At 33.6% G+C, this 18,725-nt stretch overlaps 1 protein-coding gene across 1 annotated transcript in view; it reads left to right on the top strand.

Annotated features, from left to right (window-relative positions):
* LOC136973742 (twitchin-like) overlaps nucleotides 1–18,725 on the top strand; it is a 245,808-nt gene that overhangs the window by 41,681 nt on the left and 185,402 nt on the right. The window contains 2 exon segments of the mRNA XM_067268488.1: nucleotides 4,043–4,205; nucleotides 16,546–16,687. Of these exon segments, the coding sequence (XP_067124589.1) occupies nucleotides 4,043–4,205; nucleotides 16,546–16,687 (305 nt within the window).

Genomic DNA, 18,725 nt, shown 5'->3' with positions numbered 1-18,725 from the left:
GGAATCTCGGGACAAACAAAACACCGGGAAATGAGAAACCCTAGTAGTTATGTAAACATTTTTTCATAAACACTATTCCTGTTTAAAGAAATCTTCAAAAATGTGTGTATTTCTTCTTTGGCTCTGCTTTACAGCCAAAGAATAAATATAGACAACACTCAATTGAAGAAAATTGACAAACAACAACAACAAAAAAAAGATTAGTGGAGTTGTATATATGATAAAAAAAAGATTAACCATAAAACAATAATTGTAAGAAAAAGGAAATATGTTGCAGAATTTTTAAAATATAGGTTTCCATATAAGGAAGTTAATGAAAAACATCTATCATTTTGTATAATTTGTAGCAAAACTTTTGCAGGTTTCAAGGTTTAAAGACATTGGAAACAAATCTTTCAATATATATCAAAAAACTATTATATTTTTTGAAAGAAAACAATCCAACTACCTCAAAAAATTTCTTATTGAAATAAAAATGAGATAACTCCCAAAAATTGATTCTAGATTTTGCAAGTTTTGTCAAAAATGCAAGACAATTCAAAATGATAAATTTTCAAATATAACAACATAAAAAAAATAAAATTTTATAGATAAATTTTTAATTTAATTTTTTTGATTGTTGTCAATTAATTTTGTGTGTTTTACATTTTAGATGAAAATGTTAAAAATAAAATTTAAAACATTTTATCAAATAAATTCTACAGGCGGCCCTCGACTTTCGCACATAATTGGGTCCTAAAAGTGTGTGTGAATGTTGAATGTTTGAAAGTAGAAAGATGTAAAAAAATATGCACCAAACAGTGTATTTAAAATTTTTTTTTCCTTAATTTTACTCTTATTTTTCAAAATTGAACATATTGTAGATCTGTTTACATTGTAAAAATATCCAATTGAAGCAAAAGATTCACTGTTTTCAGAATGTTTTAATTTTATTTCCATCTTAGTCTCGATCGTATGAAGTTTATGAGTCCTTAATTTCTTTTTGTTCGTATCAACACTGCAGTTTCTCTGTTTCTCACTCATGATTATCAATTTATAAGGACAAAATATTTAAACATAAACAAATAAATTGGCAAAACACACAACACATTGATGCATGTCCTAATGCAAGACTGAAACTGTTTTGACTTCTTGTTCGGAACAACACAGTAGTGATTAGGATTCCAAGAAGTTTGCTATTGTAGGAAGTAATGTGTGTCTGAGAATGCAGAGTGAGCTACCGCATTTTGTAGTGTATCAGCATTCTGCATGGAAGGAAATTTTTTCATTATTGACAAAAATATTTAAAAAGTTGAATTTTTAGAAATGTGTGAAATAGCGAATTGTGCGAAAGTAGAATGTGCAAAAGTTGAGGGCCACTTGTATTGTGTATAAATTTAATGTTGAGTTGCAAAAATTTCGTAATGTTCAAATGGGATCTTGAAGAAACAAGAGTCTAGGAACCACTGTTAAAGAACATTGCACAATATTTTATTCTGACTAGAATAAAGTTACAGTATGTATATAGTATATTTATAGGTATACAACAGTCCAGGTACAATATATTCTGGATTAAAAAAAAATTACTTTTTACAATGGTAGTCATTGTAACTTCTAGTGGCAACCTTAGCTTTCTTCAAGAGATGAGAATCAGTCTATAATGGCATTTACTGTTGCCTGAAAACTACTACAATGTACAGTAAAGACAATGCATTCTGCAATTTCTGACATCAGTTTGTTTTTATTTTTTATAATACTTACGACTCTCTTCTCTCAAGCATTACTGTATGGCATAACCATAATAATTTCTGCTAATTTGCTTAATCTGGAAAATTTTTGCTGCTTGTTATGACCTACCATCTTTGGGAGAACAATTTTTAAAATCATTGGTGTTGTCACCTTGCATGTCAAACAGAAATTTAGAGAAAAGTAACTTAAGCGACCATCCTTAGTGTTCCTTGAAAAAATGTTGTTATTAAAATAAAGTGTAAAAGGAAAAGATTGATAATTGGAATCATTGGTGAAAAAGTGGACAAATGCCAAACACAGCAGACACAGGGACAATACTCTTGAAAAGCAGAATGTCCATCTGGTATAGGAACGTTAGGAATTAGGAACAGTTGGCCAAAAACATTCTTAATAAATTCTTACTTTGGTTTCTTTAACAAGTTGTTTGAATTCCTTTTTTTATTCACAGCTTACATTTATACTAATGAAAGCAAACAAAGGAAAATTATCTTGCTACACAGTAAACTTATTATTTATTAAATACAAAATATTATTAAGATAAAATGTAGTGATGAAAGATAAAATACAAGACTAAAAAGTTGTTTGTATGTTTTTAAAAAATGAAAGATTATTTTGGACTAGAGACTAGATTTTAGAGATTTCATTTGAACAAAGTTCAGACTTGGTTATATATATTAATATATAAATGTTTGTATGTTATTTTTTGATGCAAGATAATATACAGAGTTCTCCTGTATAACATGGTAGTTAGGTTCTGAAAAAGTGCCATATTATGTGAATCTCTGCTATATGAAATAAAGGACTAGTACAAAACATAGGGTTAGGTTCAAAAAGTTAGTAAAAGTATGCTATTTTTTTTTTTTGTAATTAAGAGAAATGTTTACTAAAGTAATCAATAATTAACTAACAATCACAATCAAAAGTGTTGCATATTAATATTAATTTTTTTTTCACTGTTAAATAAGGATATTTTCTTTTTGGCAAAATATCACCATCATCTGAACTTTCCTGTTGTTGTTAATCTGAAGTATCGGCAACATCTTGATTTTTCTTTATTTTTTCATAAAATCTGATATTTTCATTTGCATGTGTTTGTCTAAAAGATCTTTAAAAATTTAATCTTTTTATGTAGTAGCTTTTAATTTAATGTATAAAATCAAAACACAGTGATAGTCTTTTGGGTTAATTTAGAGCACTGTTATCAACAACAGCAACAGCTGGTTTATGTGAAAGCTAGAATAAAAAGCTAGGACAAGGAAGAAGAAAAATTGTACAATCAATTCTCTTTAAAGAAAACCGAGCAAAAGGCATGAAACAACTGAAAATTTCAATATTCTAAAATACATGGGCAAATATGATGCTTGAATAAAAGAAATATTGAATGAAGGGGTTTGCCCTTAAAAATTGTGATGTTTGGTACAGGAATATCTTCAAAAAAGCTTGTCACTTTTTGTATGAAGATGTCTTCAACTCTCAAATCATGTTAGAATGAAACTGTATTGTACCCAGTTCTCAAACTATGTTAGAGTGAAACTGTGTTATAGCAATGTCATGTTGTATGAGGAATATTTGTACATTGTTAATATATTTGCTCAAAATTAAAAGATTAGACATTCACAATACAGTAGGATTTCAGTTAACTAAGACCTGTTTAGCCAAGATTCTTCCTTTTCTCAGATGAAAAGTATTGGAATAATACTTCATAACAAAGACAATAGAATATAGTACAGTACAATCTGTTTCATGAATCTTTGCCAGGCAATGCATAGTACTCAAAAGAGGCTTCAGAATAAAATTTAATTGTAATTGTATATTTACATTTGACCTTAATAAATACAGTCCACAGTTTAAATAAATAAATATTAAAAGTTATGTAATAAATAAATAAGATTAAAAGTTCTGTTATGTATAAGTTAAAAGTCAGTAAGAAGGCCTCTTCTAAAAATAGAATACATTTTTTACATCTTAATGCATCCAAATCTAATTTATTTAATAATTCACCAAACATTTCATTTTGTCTAATTTTTGATTAATTGAAGTAACCTACTCTTGATCTGTATTTCCTTTTGTAATCTGGATGCAACAGTATTTATTTCAAAATAGTGCTGCTAAATTCTAAATTTGAATATATTTATATATAACAATATTTGCATATTAATATTTGTAAATAATGAATACATTTATTTATTTAAAGTACATTTATTTGTTTAATAGTATTAATATGAACCTAACTGTTTTGTGAATATATTATCATCAATAATTTTTGTTGTGAATTTATTAGTCAATATCAATTAATGTTTTATATATTTGACAGTCAAATCGACGGTGTTGCACCGACATTCGCTAAAAAACCTTCTATTAGACAAGAAGACGAAGGAAAACGTTTATTATTCGAATGCCGAATTTTAGCCGAACCTAAACCCTCAATTTCATGGTACCATGATGGTACTTTGGTTGAAACGAAAGGAAGATTTAAGGTAAGTTCAAGTTACATAAATGGAAAGTTCAGTAATGAAAGTTTGTCATATCTACTATACTTTAAGATATTTTTTAAATTTATGTAACATTTTTTTGTAACATTGAAAATGTTACAAAGAATGTTACATTGAAAATGTTATAAAGATTGAGAATATTTGACACTTTAGAATTATTTTAAAGAAAATATATCATTTATACTAAAATAAAATTTAATGAATTTTATTTTACAAGGGGAGGGCACGACCTGGGAAATTCATTTTGGGATGAGACTTGGTATATCGGTAGTACTCCTTTAGGATGTTCAATCCTCAAAACAAGAAAGCGCAATGGCCAGCCAATTTTAAGAAAAGGGCCTTTAAAAATTTGAGTTCAGTTTATGTACTAATAAGTTTCACTAGGTTGGCAGCTGCCGAGCAGCTCAGTCGACATCGTTCTTGGCTACCGCCAAGTCATTCAGGGTTCGAATCTTGGTCTCGATTAGTATTTTTTTTTTTTTCTTTCTAAAAATTTTTAAAAATAAGTATTTTGAATATATATAAATATTAAAATTTTATTATAATAAATAATTTCATTTAAAAAATGTTTAACACATATTACATGTCATTTTAATTATAATAATACAAAATAATTAATAAGTGTATTAATAATCATCATCATCAACTATTGGTAAACTGATAGTATCTTCATTCACAGACATTTTACTGTAAAATATTGAAACTATTTGTATTATGGTGTGATATATTACGGAACACTATGATCTCTTCAAAATCCAAAAGTAAACTGACTTTCCAAATATCAGGTCAGTCCATAAGTCCATGCACATTTTTATGACCTTGAGAAAAATCTTGTTTTGCTGTTGAAAATGTCAGTCTAATGTGATACCTTTCACACTAAAGTGTTAAATTGGATCTCATTTATATAATACTGTTGAAATTGGAAACATTTTAGTTGTTTATTTTTGTTAACGTGGAAGTAAAGGATGAATATAAAAGACATGTTTTATACTTTTTATTTTTAAGTGGTGAGAATTAATAAGAGTAGTAACCTTCGAAAAATTTGATACAATAGAATAATAAATGAAAACTGTTGTTTCATAACTAATTATTTATAACTATTATTATTTATTATTTTGTATTATTATAATTAAAATGACATGTAATATGTGTTAAACATTTTTTTAAATGAAATTATTTATTATAATAAAATTTTAATATTTATATATATTCAAAATACTTATTTAAAAAAATATTTAGAAAGAAAAAAAAAAATACTAATTGAGACCAAGATTTGAACCCTGAACGACTTGGCAGTAGCCAAGAACGATGTCGACTGAGCTGCTTGGCAGCTGTCGACCTAACAAAACTTATTAGTACATAAGCTGAGCTCAAATTTTTAAAGGTCTTTTTCTTAAAATTGGCTGGCCATTGCACTTTCTTGTTTTGAGGATTGAACATCCTAAAGGGGTACTACCTATATACCAAGTCTCATCCCAAAGTGAATTTCCCAGGTTGTGCCCTCCCCTTGTTAGTATGATATTAATTAATAACAAATAACTATGAGCTTGCTGGCCTTATTGTTATGATTTCAGACTCATCATACATTGATGAGTCTGTTACTACGTTGTTACTAATTGTAAGCAGAGTTTAAAATCTGCTATTCGTTAGCACCCCTCCCCATTAACTCCACATCTGCGATGGTCAAGAATTCGGAGAACTGAGGGGTCACGAAGGGGAAGGAAGAGCTTGGACAGGGGAGAGAGGAGAGAAAGGTCACCACTTTTTTAGACTGGACATGTGTGTAACGGACGTTGAAGTCTGTCAAAGGACGGATTTGTTCTTGTGATCGCCTTACTTTTTAGTTTAATTATTGTATTATTAAAATTTGTAATATTACACTAATTTATAGATAACAGACTAGAAGCTTATATTTAACCTTATATAAGATTTTTAAAAGGGTTGGTTTAAAAATAAATATTATCTCTTCATAACATAGTGCACTATAGTAATCTATACAATATAAGAATATTAACACAATACAAATAGAATAATCAGTAGTAGAATAAGGAAAAACTAAACAGGTACAAAATAAAAATATTATATACTAAAGGCTTAATTAAAATAAATATGTTAAAGCTTAATTAGGGTTTTTCTTGAAAAATTCTTCATTTCCTTATGTATTTGGTTTCACATTATTTGTTGGTATCACAGTTGTATTATGTTTTCTAGTTATGTAATAGCCATTGGATATATATATATATAGATAATATACCGTATTTTATGGACTATAAGACGCATTTTTTTCTTTGAAAAATTGCCTCCAAAATTCAGGTGCGTCTTATAGTTCGTAAAATACGGTATATAAGATATATATATATCTATCTATGTATATAACTGTTTGGTGTTTGGTTACCAATTGATGATGATTCAATGATGATGAAAAAATGTCTGGTCGAATTTTCTATATAGTTTTTCATTTACAATGTATGTACAGTGAACTTTTACAGTTTGGTATCAATGGAAGGTCTGGACTATTTTGTTCGCTTTGGTCGCTCGTTCAGATGTTCGTTCTCAGTAGCTATTGATCCGAAAGTGTGTGTCCAGTTCAAAGTTCACTCTTTTCTCTTTTTTCCTGTGTCCTCTGTCAGCCTGAATTGGCACATTGCCAATGGGTGTCACAACTATAATAAGTGTAAGTAAATGAATAAATGTTTGTCAATTTTAGGAAGCCAACTTTTAATAATTAAAAGATATTTTCAGTCAAGTCTGATCACACCTTGTGTTAATTCATAAGGGTAGGCACCCAAACGACGAACCAGTCTTACAGACCTATTGCCAGTCCTGGGGAAGGTTTTAGACAGGATTCTGTCTGACAGATTATACTAATACCTTAAATGGCGAGGGCTCTTACACCCACAGCAGTATGGGTTTCGCCCTGACGTTTCAACCTGCTGAGCTCTACATCAGGCAGTCAGCCTGATTTGGAAGAACTGACGGCAGGGCTTCCACATGTCACTCGTTTCGATGGACGTTTGGTGGCCATCCATTGTGAGTGAATTGAGGAAGGCGAACCTGCTGACCATCCTCTTCTTGCTTGTCAGAAGCTTCCTGAGTGACCATAAAGTTGAGTATTGCACACCAAGCAGAGAGACAGGAGGGAGACTGCAGAGGGGTTGTCCTCAGGGGTCATGCATGGGGCCCCTCCTTTTGAACGTTTTTACAGACACAGCGCTGGGACTTGTCATGCCAGACAATGTCCAGCTGCAGGCTTACACAGATGACCTGTTGCTAGTAGTTGCAGATACTAGTAGACACAACACGGAAGATTGCGGCAACGAAGCCATAGAACAACTTATTTGCTGGGGTGAGTTGCACAAGCTGACTTTCAGCCCTGAGAAATCAGAGGCCCTAATGGTGGCTTGAACAAGAGTATTGGCAAGACGGTCAATATACAAAATTCGGGATACCCCGATCCGAAGGGTGAATGAGTTGAAGTACCTCGGTGTTATCATCGACCAGATCCTATGCTGGATGCCCCACTTAAGATATGTTTGAACCAGAACAAACCTTGCAATAGCAGCACTATCGAGACTGGCCAGACAGGACTACGGCTTAGCAAGAGGCAACTCGGACCATCTATTGGATGGCTCTGGAGCGCATCATCTGCTATGCTTGTGATATCTGGTGGAAGGAATCCGCCAACGTCAATCAAAGCAGGACCCTGCTTACTATCCAGAAACCCACTGCCCTGCGGGTAACTCGTGCCTACAGGACTGTGTCCACGGAGGCAGCCCTGGTCCTTGCCGGGCTGCTCCCCTTGCCCCTGGTTGTTAGCCAGAAGACAACCTTCTACAGGACAACAGTGAACGGTTTGGAGGCAAGACATTGTATGGTAAAACTCAGATGTCAGGCAGACATACTGAGGGTCCATCCAGCATATCAGATCAAACTTGATTGGGATGTTGATTGAACCAACTAACTGTGGTGTTGAAATATACACCAACAGCTCGAAAAATGGTAGCCTAGTAGGTGCTGTGTATTGTGTCCTGTCTGATGGAGTTCTAGTGTGTGATCGGTCAGTCAGACTGAACGATGAGGCATCCGTGTTCCAGGCAGAACTGGTGGCCCTCGATGAGGCGTCCCAGTGGATCCTAGACCCATTAGTGTCCAGAGCCAGACACTGTTTACTCTGACAGCCAGTCGTTGCTTCAGGCTTTAAGTGACGGGTACCACCGAGACTATATGCTACTGGAGATCAGAGGTAGAGTGCTGAGGGCAAGGCATAAACAGTGAGCTGACCTAAGATGGGTCCGAGGACACATCGGAATCCAGGGCAATGAGCATGCTGATTATCTAGCCAAAGCTGCGGCACAGAGCTCATTTGAAGCTCGTGTGGTCGATCTTTCAGCCATCTACATAAAAGGTACTTTACTGCAGCGATCGATGACATACTGGCAGGAGAGCTTGAATCAAAGTATGGTAGGTAGGTCAACCTACGCCTTCATGCCTGAGGTTGGCCCAACTCCAGTAAGTTGTGATTGGTTAGTGACCCAATTGCTGACCAGACATGGGAGGTTTCCCACTTTAAGTTCAAATTTGGACAAGGAGATGGTTGCTGCTCCTGTGGGTTCTCGTGGAGATGCGAAGCACTATGTACTTGATTGTCTCCTTACAAGGGACTTTCACAGGATGATCGATGACGTCAATTGGTCCCAGCCGCCGGAACAAGTACTTCGAACGCTAGCAGCAAGCAAAGGAAACCTATTAAACTAAAGGATTTGATGAGGATAGTAATAGGTCTTTTCGACCTATAAGCCCAAGTGTCTCACTGGGTTGAACCTCCCTTTGAGAAAGGGGGTCTCACTGACCGTTTTAAGGTGACATCCAGACTGGATGATCAATTGATTCGACGTGTCGAGGTTTGCAACCCTGTCATCTTAAATGATACAGCATGAGGAGTTTTTGACTGGTTGAAGACCTCAAAGTGCAGGGTAAGCTACACTAACAAAATGCATGTCTCCGATAAAGGGTCAGGACTGAGTTTTTTCAGGTTTGACTTAAACGAGTCCAAGCCACTTGCTGTTGCAGGGTGTCTGACCACAGTCTATGATTCAGACATAGTCTCTTTGGATTCTGTAGTGCCACCTGGCAGAGCAGAGACAACCTATGAAGAATTTGTATATGAGGCAAGTCTGACCATCCTCAGCTTACAATCTTTATATTTAACAGTTTAGAATATTGTCATTTATTTATAAGGATGGTGCCAAGTTTTGTAAACTTATATTTAGTGTTGGATATATATACAGCATGCAAAATAATTATGAATGTGGGATGCTTGCTGTTGGATGCTCTCCTGTATTCTGTGTATGACACATACAGGTTTCTGTATTTGCATGCTTGTCATTAAATATATGAATCTATGAATAGTTGTTCTTTGTGTCCTATGTTGTTTCTATAACAACTGTTTTCTTGTTCTGTGAGAATGTCATGTTTAGTATGTTGATATATTTTGTTTGTAATGCAGGTTATAACTATTCTCTAGAATTTGGAAAGTTATGATTGGTCTGTATTTTGTAAGATCTTTCCATTTTTGGGTTTCATGTATATGATGCTCTTTGAAAGTTGATTTCACTTCATAAAAACTTTTTCCATTAATAAAAAATACAGTAGAATGCCATTTTAACAGATTGCAGAACAATGGATTTTTTCCCCAGTTTCCTTTTGTTACCTCTTTTTAGTGGATCCATAACTCAGAATAACAGATTTTTTCTAGCCTCCATCTATCGTAACTTCATGTTTTTTCAACATTTAGTTAATATTTGGGTGTTTCCAGGAATTTGTTGAGTTTGATGATGCAATTGTTACATCTGGTACAGTACAATTGAAGAATTGTACAAAGAGAGTCAGCAGGTTGATATGATTGAGGAGGAGCATTAGTGAACCTAGTGAACATTCTGACCATTCATACAAGTGTACTGCTCCATCACTAAATTGTTTTTTTTGTTTTTGTTTTTGTAATTATATATTTTGTATATCGGTTTCATTCTGTATTGGATTTTTGTTGTTGTGATACCTGTTTACTTGTAAACGTTCCGTTTGTTGTGTGCCTCCTCCTTTGGCAACCACTCACTGGCTTGTAGGTGGATGTAATGACATCATGTGATTAAGGAGTAAGCCCTGGATGGCAGGGGATATAAAAAGGAGAGTACAACATGTGCAGGAACTTTTCTTTTTGTTTTTCATAAAAGGATTTGTCGAGAAGACACGAGAGGAAGGCTTCGAAGGATCAGGGAATGAAAGAGAAATCCGTTTGCATTGAGAGGAAGGTTGTGTCTAGAGTGAAAAACTGTCAGTTAAGGAAGGAATTTTAAGGAAAGAATTCATACTTGTGTATAGTTCGCCTTTTTATTTGTGTTTGGATTGTACGGGATTAAATTAACGGGTTGATGATCCCAACATGTACTCATCATGTATGTATATAATGTTATTAGGTTAAGTGTGATTCTAATATTAGTGTAATAGTGTTACAATTGTCGAATCTTTGTGAGATATATAAATATTGTTTTTCATTTCTTTAATTTGTATTTTGTACGATTTCTTTTTTTTTTGTACGGCCCTTGTACTCCTTACTAACATTGGGTCTGAATCTTGGCAATTCTTACCCACTACACAAGTGTAGTGAGTGCTGAAATTTAGTGAGGCCATCGAGTCTTTCCAAGTTATGAAGATCATCCTAACAAGTTTCAGCATGAATAAACAGGCAATTGCTAATGTGAGCCCGCAGGTTTTGAGAGCGTAAATTTGAGAGTTTAAAGGGGGTTCAGGACTCGCAAGTTCGACAGGAAATCGATCAGATGTTGATTTCACATCCGATCCGATCAGAAAGAGAAAACAAAAGTCCCAGTCATCACGAGTCAGCAAATTAGTCATTGAACATTGAATAATAGACTGGCTCAGTGCCAACAATGATGGTATAAAACCCTGATCAACTCTGGAAAGAGGGCGATCATCCAGGAAGGTCTGCATCCAGTGTCTCCAGTCCTGGACATAAGACTGATTTGCCAGCTTTCATAGTCCAGGAGGTCGTCGCATACGGTCATCAGGCTACATATTAAGGTATATTGACTTTGTAAACTCTCTCCCACTAGGAGTTATTGGTTAGCTCGCGGCTAGCACTAGGCATATTTTATCCACATTTTAGCTGTAGTTCTCTTTATATCTTTATTGTATGTTTGCTTTTGTTGTGTAATAAACCTGTATTGTTATTGGTAAACCCTGTCTCCTGTCCAAGTAAGGACGCCTGTCGACTTACTGACGCACTCACCACTCACTTTTGCCCTCCTAGCCATCAACGACAATGAGGTCGGGTTTTACCAACCCGTGCAGCGTAAGTGGTCAGCGAGGTTTTCCCCCTGACCCTCTGCTTATCTCACACTAATATTAATTAGTAGTTGTATTCAATAGACAGAAAATTGGCATCAAAATAAACCAAGATGGATGAGTTTTTTAACAAATCAAAGTCATGTGAAGTACTAATGAGCATATGTAATTTGTGTCTATTTGTGCTTACAGTATATACAATTTCCATCAGCTTTGTTGTATACATGTATGACATAATGTATGATCTTGTAACACATGTTTCTATAGAATAGAATTCTCAAGAGACTAAATAATTTCAATTGCAGTTATTTCTTATATGTAGGGTTAAATAATGGATATTTTCCTGGGTGGGTAGGAAATCTGTTTGTGATATAATGGATTCTCAGAACAACAGATGATTTTTGGTGGCTTGAGTGATCTGTTAAAATGAGATTCTACTGTATCTCTATCTTAGTTTATGCTTCTCTACAACATACTGCATTTACTTGAATATAAGAGTCCATATTGGATCCAATACAATCATCCAATTTTCAATTAGATCCAATTGCACTCTGCAATTGGATCTAATTTTTCTAAATGCAACCATCCTCATTATTGTTTAAATTAAGCATCAGAAATGCAATATTTTTTAAAAGAGCATTGTGCAACTTTTTTCAGATTTTCATCCAAATACTATGACATTACTGTAATAGAATAATGAGATTGAACTAAGTTGACCTCTTAAATATTTACTATTATGAATATTGGTCAATAAAATTTACAACTTACCAACCAATTAACTGGTGTGAATAACGTTTAAGTGACGAATGCTTTCGTTACCCCTTCTGGGCACTTCTTCAGGTCAATTCTTATTTCAACTAAGCTGGTCGTTGACATTTGAAAATAAATCGAATGATACGGATTTCGAATATGGTATGTGCATGCATTCTTTGTAAGATGTTTAAAAAAGGTCAAACATTAAGTTGAGTTGGAATGCAGTGAACTACTGCGCATGCAATAATACAATTGAAAATTGAATGTTTTTGTCAAGTATAGCCTGCCATGCCATCACTTTAAAGATTTTGATGGCCTCTAACCATTTGAGGTGTTCCGGGTGTGGGGTGGTAAGGATAATTCTGGGTCCAGAGAAGTCTGCCATAATATCCAGGTCTGTTGTGTAAGTGGAGAGAGTGGTTGTACTCCTACTATACTGTATGTCAGATTTATGTTCTCGTAATCTGACCCTCATTGAACATTTAGTGGAGCCAACGTAAACCATTTCCGTATCAAACCTCCATTTCCGTAATGTCTCTGATAGGGACATTATAAATGCCTGGTAGTCTGTCGGGGTTAGGAGTGTCTTTTCCATTGCACAGTATGTTGAAAATGGATGGCACCTCCTGTGGGAAATACTGACCCAATGTCTCTTGGCAATTCTGTTGTTCAACGATTTTAAATGGGGGTTAAAAGTGATGGGGATCCTCTCTTTATCCCTGTTTATCTCTTGGTATTTTTGGAAATGGTGGATGGTTTTTATGCACGTCTGTGGCACTCACATTATTTTTGTACAAGGTGGTTATAATCATGCAGTCTGGCTATCTCTTCTATAAGTTTTAATTCCTGTGCTAGTGCTTGTGGAGTGGAAGAATGCATGTAGGCTCTTCTAACCAAGGCCCTGAATGCTGCTATCTTGTATGGAAAAGGATCACATGATCAAATCGGACTATAAGTGGAGATAGCACACAGTTTACGATAAACAGACATGGATATGTCTGACCCTTTAATCGTAATGTCTGTGTCTAAGAAGTGGACATTTGTAGGGCTGTGCTGTTCCATCTTAAGGAAAAGCCCATACAGATTGTTGTTCATCACATCGACAAACTGCATTAGATTCGTTGTTGTCCTCCAGAAAATAATGTCATTGTCTATGTATCTTTTGTACAGGAGAATGTTGTGGAGGAAGTGGGGGAGGGTCCTGCTCTCCAATTGTCTGACGACTAATTCGCAAGGTCCTCGGAAATTGGACTGACCATTGGGATTCCTCAACTCTGTGTATACACAATCCCATTAAATTGAAATATAAAGCTATAACACACCAAGTGGGCCAATTCAAGTACATGTTGGTGCATAGTTATATTTTCCACTCTTGCAAACAGGAAGAGTGGAAGATATACACTGTTGTACCCATCTATAGAGCTACCTCCTTGTTTTTGTGCTCTTAGGAACTTCCTGTTTAAAAGATAAGATAAATGATTTTTAAAAGTTTGAAAATGTTCCTAATACATAAATAAGTATATTGTATAGCATTCTTATACTTGAATTAAAATATAATTAAAATAAATACAATGCTGTAAATATATTTAAGATTAGATGATAAAATAAAAATATTATGGTGGTACATAACGTTTAAAAGGATCTTAAAAATTTTAAGTGATGCAGGTATATTATATTATTTAAATATATATACTGACAGGCAAATAATAATCATTATTCATTGTTGAAATTAATAAGCAGATTGAAAATGTTAGTCATAAATAAATGCTTACTGGAAGTAATTCAAGGTTCATCAGTGGTAATTTATATTTTGTATTATAATTTCTAATTTCTACAAGAATTAGAACTGTAGTACGTCAAGTTATGCTGGCTAATTCTGACAAATACTGTCAATATTCAAAAAGAAAATATATAATTGCAATGATTATTCTAGAACTGAGATAATTTTAAATTATATAGAAATAATTCATTGTTTATTCTTTATTCTGTTTATTCTTTTAGTTTAGCTATTAATTTTATTAAAATTTATAAGTATTTGATTAATTTTGTTTGTTTTCATGTATTATTAGAAATTTCTAAATTAATCTCACAAGAGATGTTTTTATTCCAAATCAAAATTTTAAACAATAAAGCAGTTTATATTTTACCAAATTACTAATTTAATAAAAAATAAATAACTATTTTATTGTGGTATATTTGTGCTTCAATTATTGTATTCAAGGACAAAAGATAATTTTAATTACATTGAAAAGATGATGAAATTTTATGGTAGTAATGTTCAAAATAACCATTCAGTCGGTTTGACGAAACACAAAGTTTATACTTACAATATAAATGTACAAAATGATACAAATTAGAGTTACAATTACTTATGCACAAACACTAGTCCAAACCACAACCGACTATTCCCGTACACGTTCGTCGAAAGAAACTCCTTACGACCTCCACAAACAGACTTGTAATTAACAACCCTCCGAGTCAGGAACAAGTCCGTACTAAAACCACTGGAGTTTACTTTCCCCAGATTTCCGTAGCGTCCAACGAGAGAGACAGTTAGAACTTCGGTAACCACGATCCTGATCCGATCTTCCCGATACGAACTACTGTTCCTGCCGAAAACTACTGCTTAAATAGTGTCCGGCGTTTAAATCCTCTCCAATCAAATTCGAATGTTCCCACAACGGCCGCCAATGGTCACTTCCCGCCGGTCAATCGTCTGTCGGTCGTCGATTTGAAACTTAACGGTTCTTCCCACGGAAGTTTCTAACGGTGTTTCCATTATGAAAGTTCGTTATAATAAAACAGAGCGGAAATCGCTTGCCTAAGCGATTCCATACCCTACAATGGTACTTTTAAATTGAATGTAATTATCAAATTGTTTTATTTCTAATCATAACAGGAAAATTATTTAAATCAAAATTGTTTATAAATCATTTATTATACAAGATGTATTCTAAAAAAGGAGTCAAATAAATGGTTATAAAAATTGACTAGTGACAGAAGTCTGATGGTTGTGCAGTGGCATTAACTGATACTCTGGGTTTCCAGTTTCATCAGTCTACTTTTGGTTGTTTTTGTTATAGTGTGTAATGGTGGCTGTGAAAATTAATCTCACCAGTTGTGATTTGATTTCTTCAAGCAAAAGATCATTGTTCTTCTGAAATTCACTGTGAATTGTGTGAGGTACATGTGATGGGTGTATCATTATCTTATGGACTCTCTCATGTTTGAGGATGCTTGGCATTCCCTTTGTGTCTGACTCTTGCCCTTGCAACCTGGAGCTTTTAGTTTCTGAAAGAAAGAACTTTCATCTTGAAGAGATAATTGAAAGCTACTTCATGAGAACAACTATTATCTAGATGTTTCATGCGTGTACTGCTGCCCATTACGTAATTACTGTTTGTTGCTAGCCAGCATCCTCCTCACTTTGTAAATGTGCGATTTTTGTCTTATTACTTATGTTATTTTTATTCTTAATTTTATTTTTGTATTCTTCTGTGTTTATGTATCTGCAATGTACCTTATGTACAACGTTTCCGATTGTGCCTAGTGGTGTCAGGTGCTAATAAAGATTATTTGTCTGTGTGTGAACTGTGTGAAACTTGTGAATTGTGTGAGCATGCATTTTTGTCCTGGCCTAGAGCCTGGATGAAAATGCATGCTCACACATTGCTGCCTTCACTGTTCAGATGCTTCAGTGAATTAGAATGGAAACTGATCACCTCTCTTACAGTACTCAATGACTTACCTCTTCTTGCAGTTGTGTTGAGACACAAGTGCAGGAATGTTGTGGTGGAATGTTATGCAGAGGGCATAAAGAAGCTTGTTTCTCACAGTACCAAAAATGCTTGGTAGAAAATAGTGACTACATAAAAAAAGGAAGGGGGATACATATGTATTTGTCTCATGGGTTCTTCTCAGTATGTCTAAATAAATAAATAAATAAATAAATACATATGTATTTGTAACCAATAATAAATTTTTGGCAAAGTGTTTCTATTGTTTTTATAACCATTTGGCTTTTTTTTGGAATACACCTCATAGCATATTATAAATTATTAAAATTTAATTAGATAGTTACAGATTGCTGTAAATATTAATTTTATATAACATTTATCAGCAAATTTTTGAAAATTATTTTTGCATTATAAAATACATTTAATTATTTTATACTTTAAAAATTTAACAAATCTATTGTTTAATTTTTTAGAATATTGTACAAAAAGATGGAAATGCATTTCATTCTATTTTGCAAATAGAAGATGTAACAATTGAAGATGCTGGAAAGTATCAAGTGACAGCAAAAAATGAATTAGGAGAAAGCAATGCAACTATAAGTCTTAATTTTGATTGTGAGTATTAAATTTTAAATACAGTGGTGCTTTGTACTTTGAATTTTATTCATTCCATGTTGCTGTTTGAACTCTGAATCATTTGAAGTCCAAATCAGTTTTAATCATTAGAAATAATAGAAAGTGAATTAATCCATTCTCAGATCCTAAACAATACCAGAGAATAAATTCACACTTTTGAAATCAATTACAGAAAATAGTTTAATGAAACAAGAATGTTTTTCAATGTAATTTGATGGTTCTTCATCAGTTGAGTGTTACAAAATAGAATGTGTTTGAATAAACAGAACATTCAATAAATACCAATAGAACAGAACAAAATATAAAATTAAAAAAAAAAATTAAATATAAATTAACAAAGGTAATACAATTTAAAAATTAATAACAAATATTTAACAAAATGAAGTAAATAACAAAATAAAATAATAATAATAAGAAAATAATAATGTAGAAGTGTCCCATTAAAGGAAGTCAAATTAGAGCTTATACAGAGACTTCTATGCAGTAGATAGTGAGTCTGCATCCCTGTAATTAATATAGGTGGAAGTTCTATTGACTTTATATATTTCTAAGGATTCTTAATGCCTAAGTGTGTTGATGTTTTTAGTTGGTCTGATGAATGAAGTGTCTTCTCACTTAATCTGTGCTTCTTGTTGGGTAGCATAAACTAATCAACAATAAAGTACAGATTAAGTGAGAAGACAGCTACAATCCCTGCATTAATTACAGGGATACAGAAATTCAGGCTCACTCTCTACCACATGGAGCTCTGTATAAGCTTTAGCTTGACTTTCTTTAATGGGGCACTTTATATTATTATTCTATTGTTATTGGGCTGCAATTTGAAAAGTTTTAGACCTATAAATTCCCACTGTTGTTCGTCCATCTATCTGTTTGTCTGTCTTTTCTTAATTTTGAGAACAGAATTAGATAAATGAATTTTGAGACCAGATATGGAAACCTTAGGAACATGAGGCTCGAATAACTATATACAAACTTGTGATGCAAACCAGAAGTCATGTTATTTCATTTCAAAACTTACCCCTGTTAGATAGATGACTGGCATGACTCTATTGTTAAAGGAAAAGTATGATGTACAGGGGCAAGCCACTACTTATTTGAGGTGGAGAGGATATAGAGTAGAGCGTCATTTATCCAAATCAATTGGGGATTGGGGTTGTTCGGATAACTTATTTTTCGGATAACCGATTATGTACGAAAAAATATATTAACCTATTCCATGTTGAAATTTTTCTCTATTGCGTGTCGCTTCGCGTTGAATTTTCGTCAATTTTAAGCCTAACGAAAAGTTTTATAATAATAATCGGGGCTATTGTATTGTTAAAAATTATTTCTTTATTTTGTACAAACAAAATAAATATATTGAAAAATATAAAAACAAAAAAAAATTATACTTTAGAAGTTAATCTAGTATCAAAAACATTTGATTCAGCACGACACAATTTAACTGGAAAGCTTTCGGTTAATTGATGTTTCGGTTGATCGTCTTTCGGATAAACAACGCTGTGAGATTCGGAAATTCCCTTGAACGTAAATTCGTAAAAACGTAACAATTTTTTTTATAATCGTTTCCTTTATTAACTTGAGAATTTTCTTACTAAAAACATCCTGCCTAAAAACGGTCCTGGATATAAACATCCTGTCTAAAAACGGCCCTGGACGAGAAAATATGCGTCCCCGGCCAGATAACTGTCAACAATCCTTTGTTTAAGAACAAATGATTGTTGACAGTTATCTGGCCGGGGTTACAGTTATTCTTAAACTGTATCCAGATCGTCTTGCAACCTAAGTTTACACTTAACGTCCGAAATCGTCATATATATTTTGAATCCCGGGAACACCTATGACACAGATCGTCATCCACCTTCGATCACGTGACCGATTTTCCCAGCCAAAAGCTATAAAAGCCACTCCTTTCCCCCCCTCAGGGGAGTCTCTTATCATCTGCCGGACAAACGCATTGTCACCGCTCGAACCTACTGTCCTACCGCAGTCGCAACTTTGTCAAACTGTGCCA

This window comes from Centruroides vittatus, unplaced genomic scaffold, assembly GCF_030686945.1.
Source record: "Centruroides vittatus isolate TY-2023 unplaced genomic scaffold, ASM3068694v2 contig_329, whole genome shotgun sequence".
NCBI classification, from domain to species: Eukaryota; Metazoa; Arthropoda; class Arachnida; order Scorpiones; family Buthidae; genus Centruroides; species Centruroides vittatus.
The sequence above is the reverse complement of the archived record's forward strand: the minus strand, read 5'-3'. Positions and strand labels throughout refer to the sequence as shown.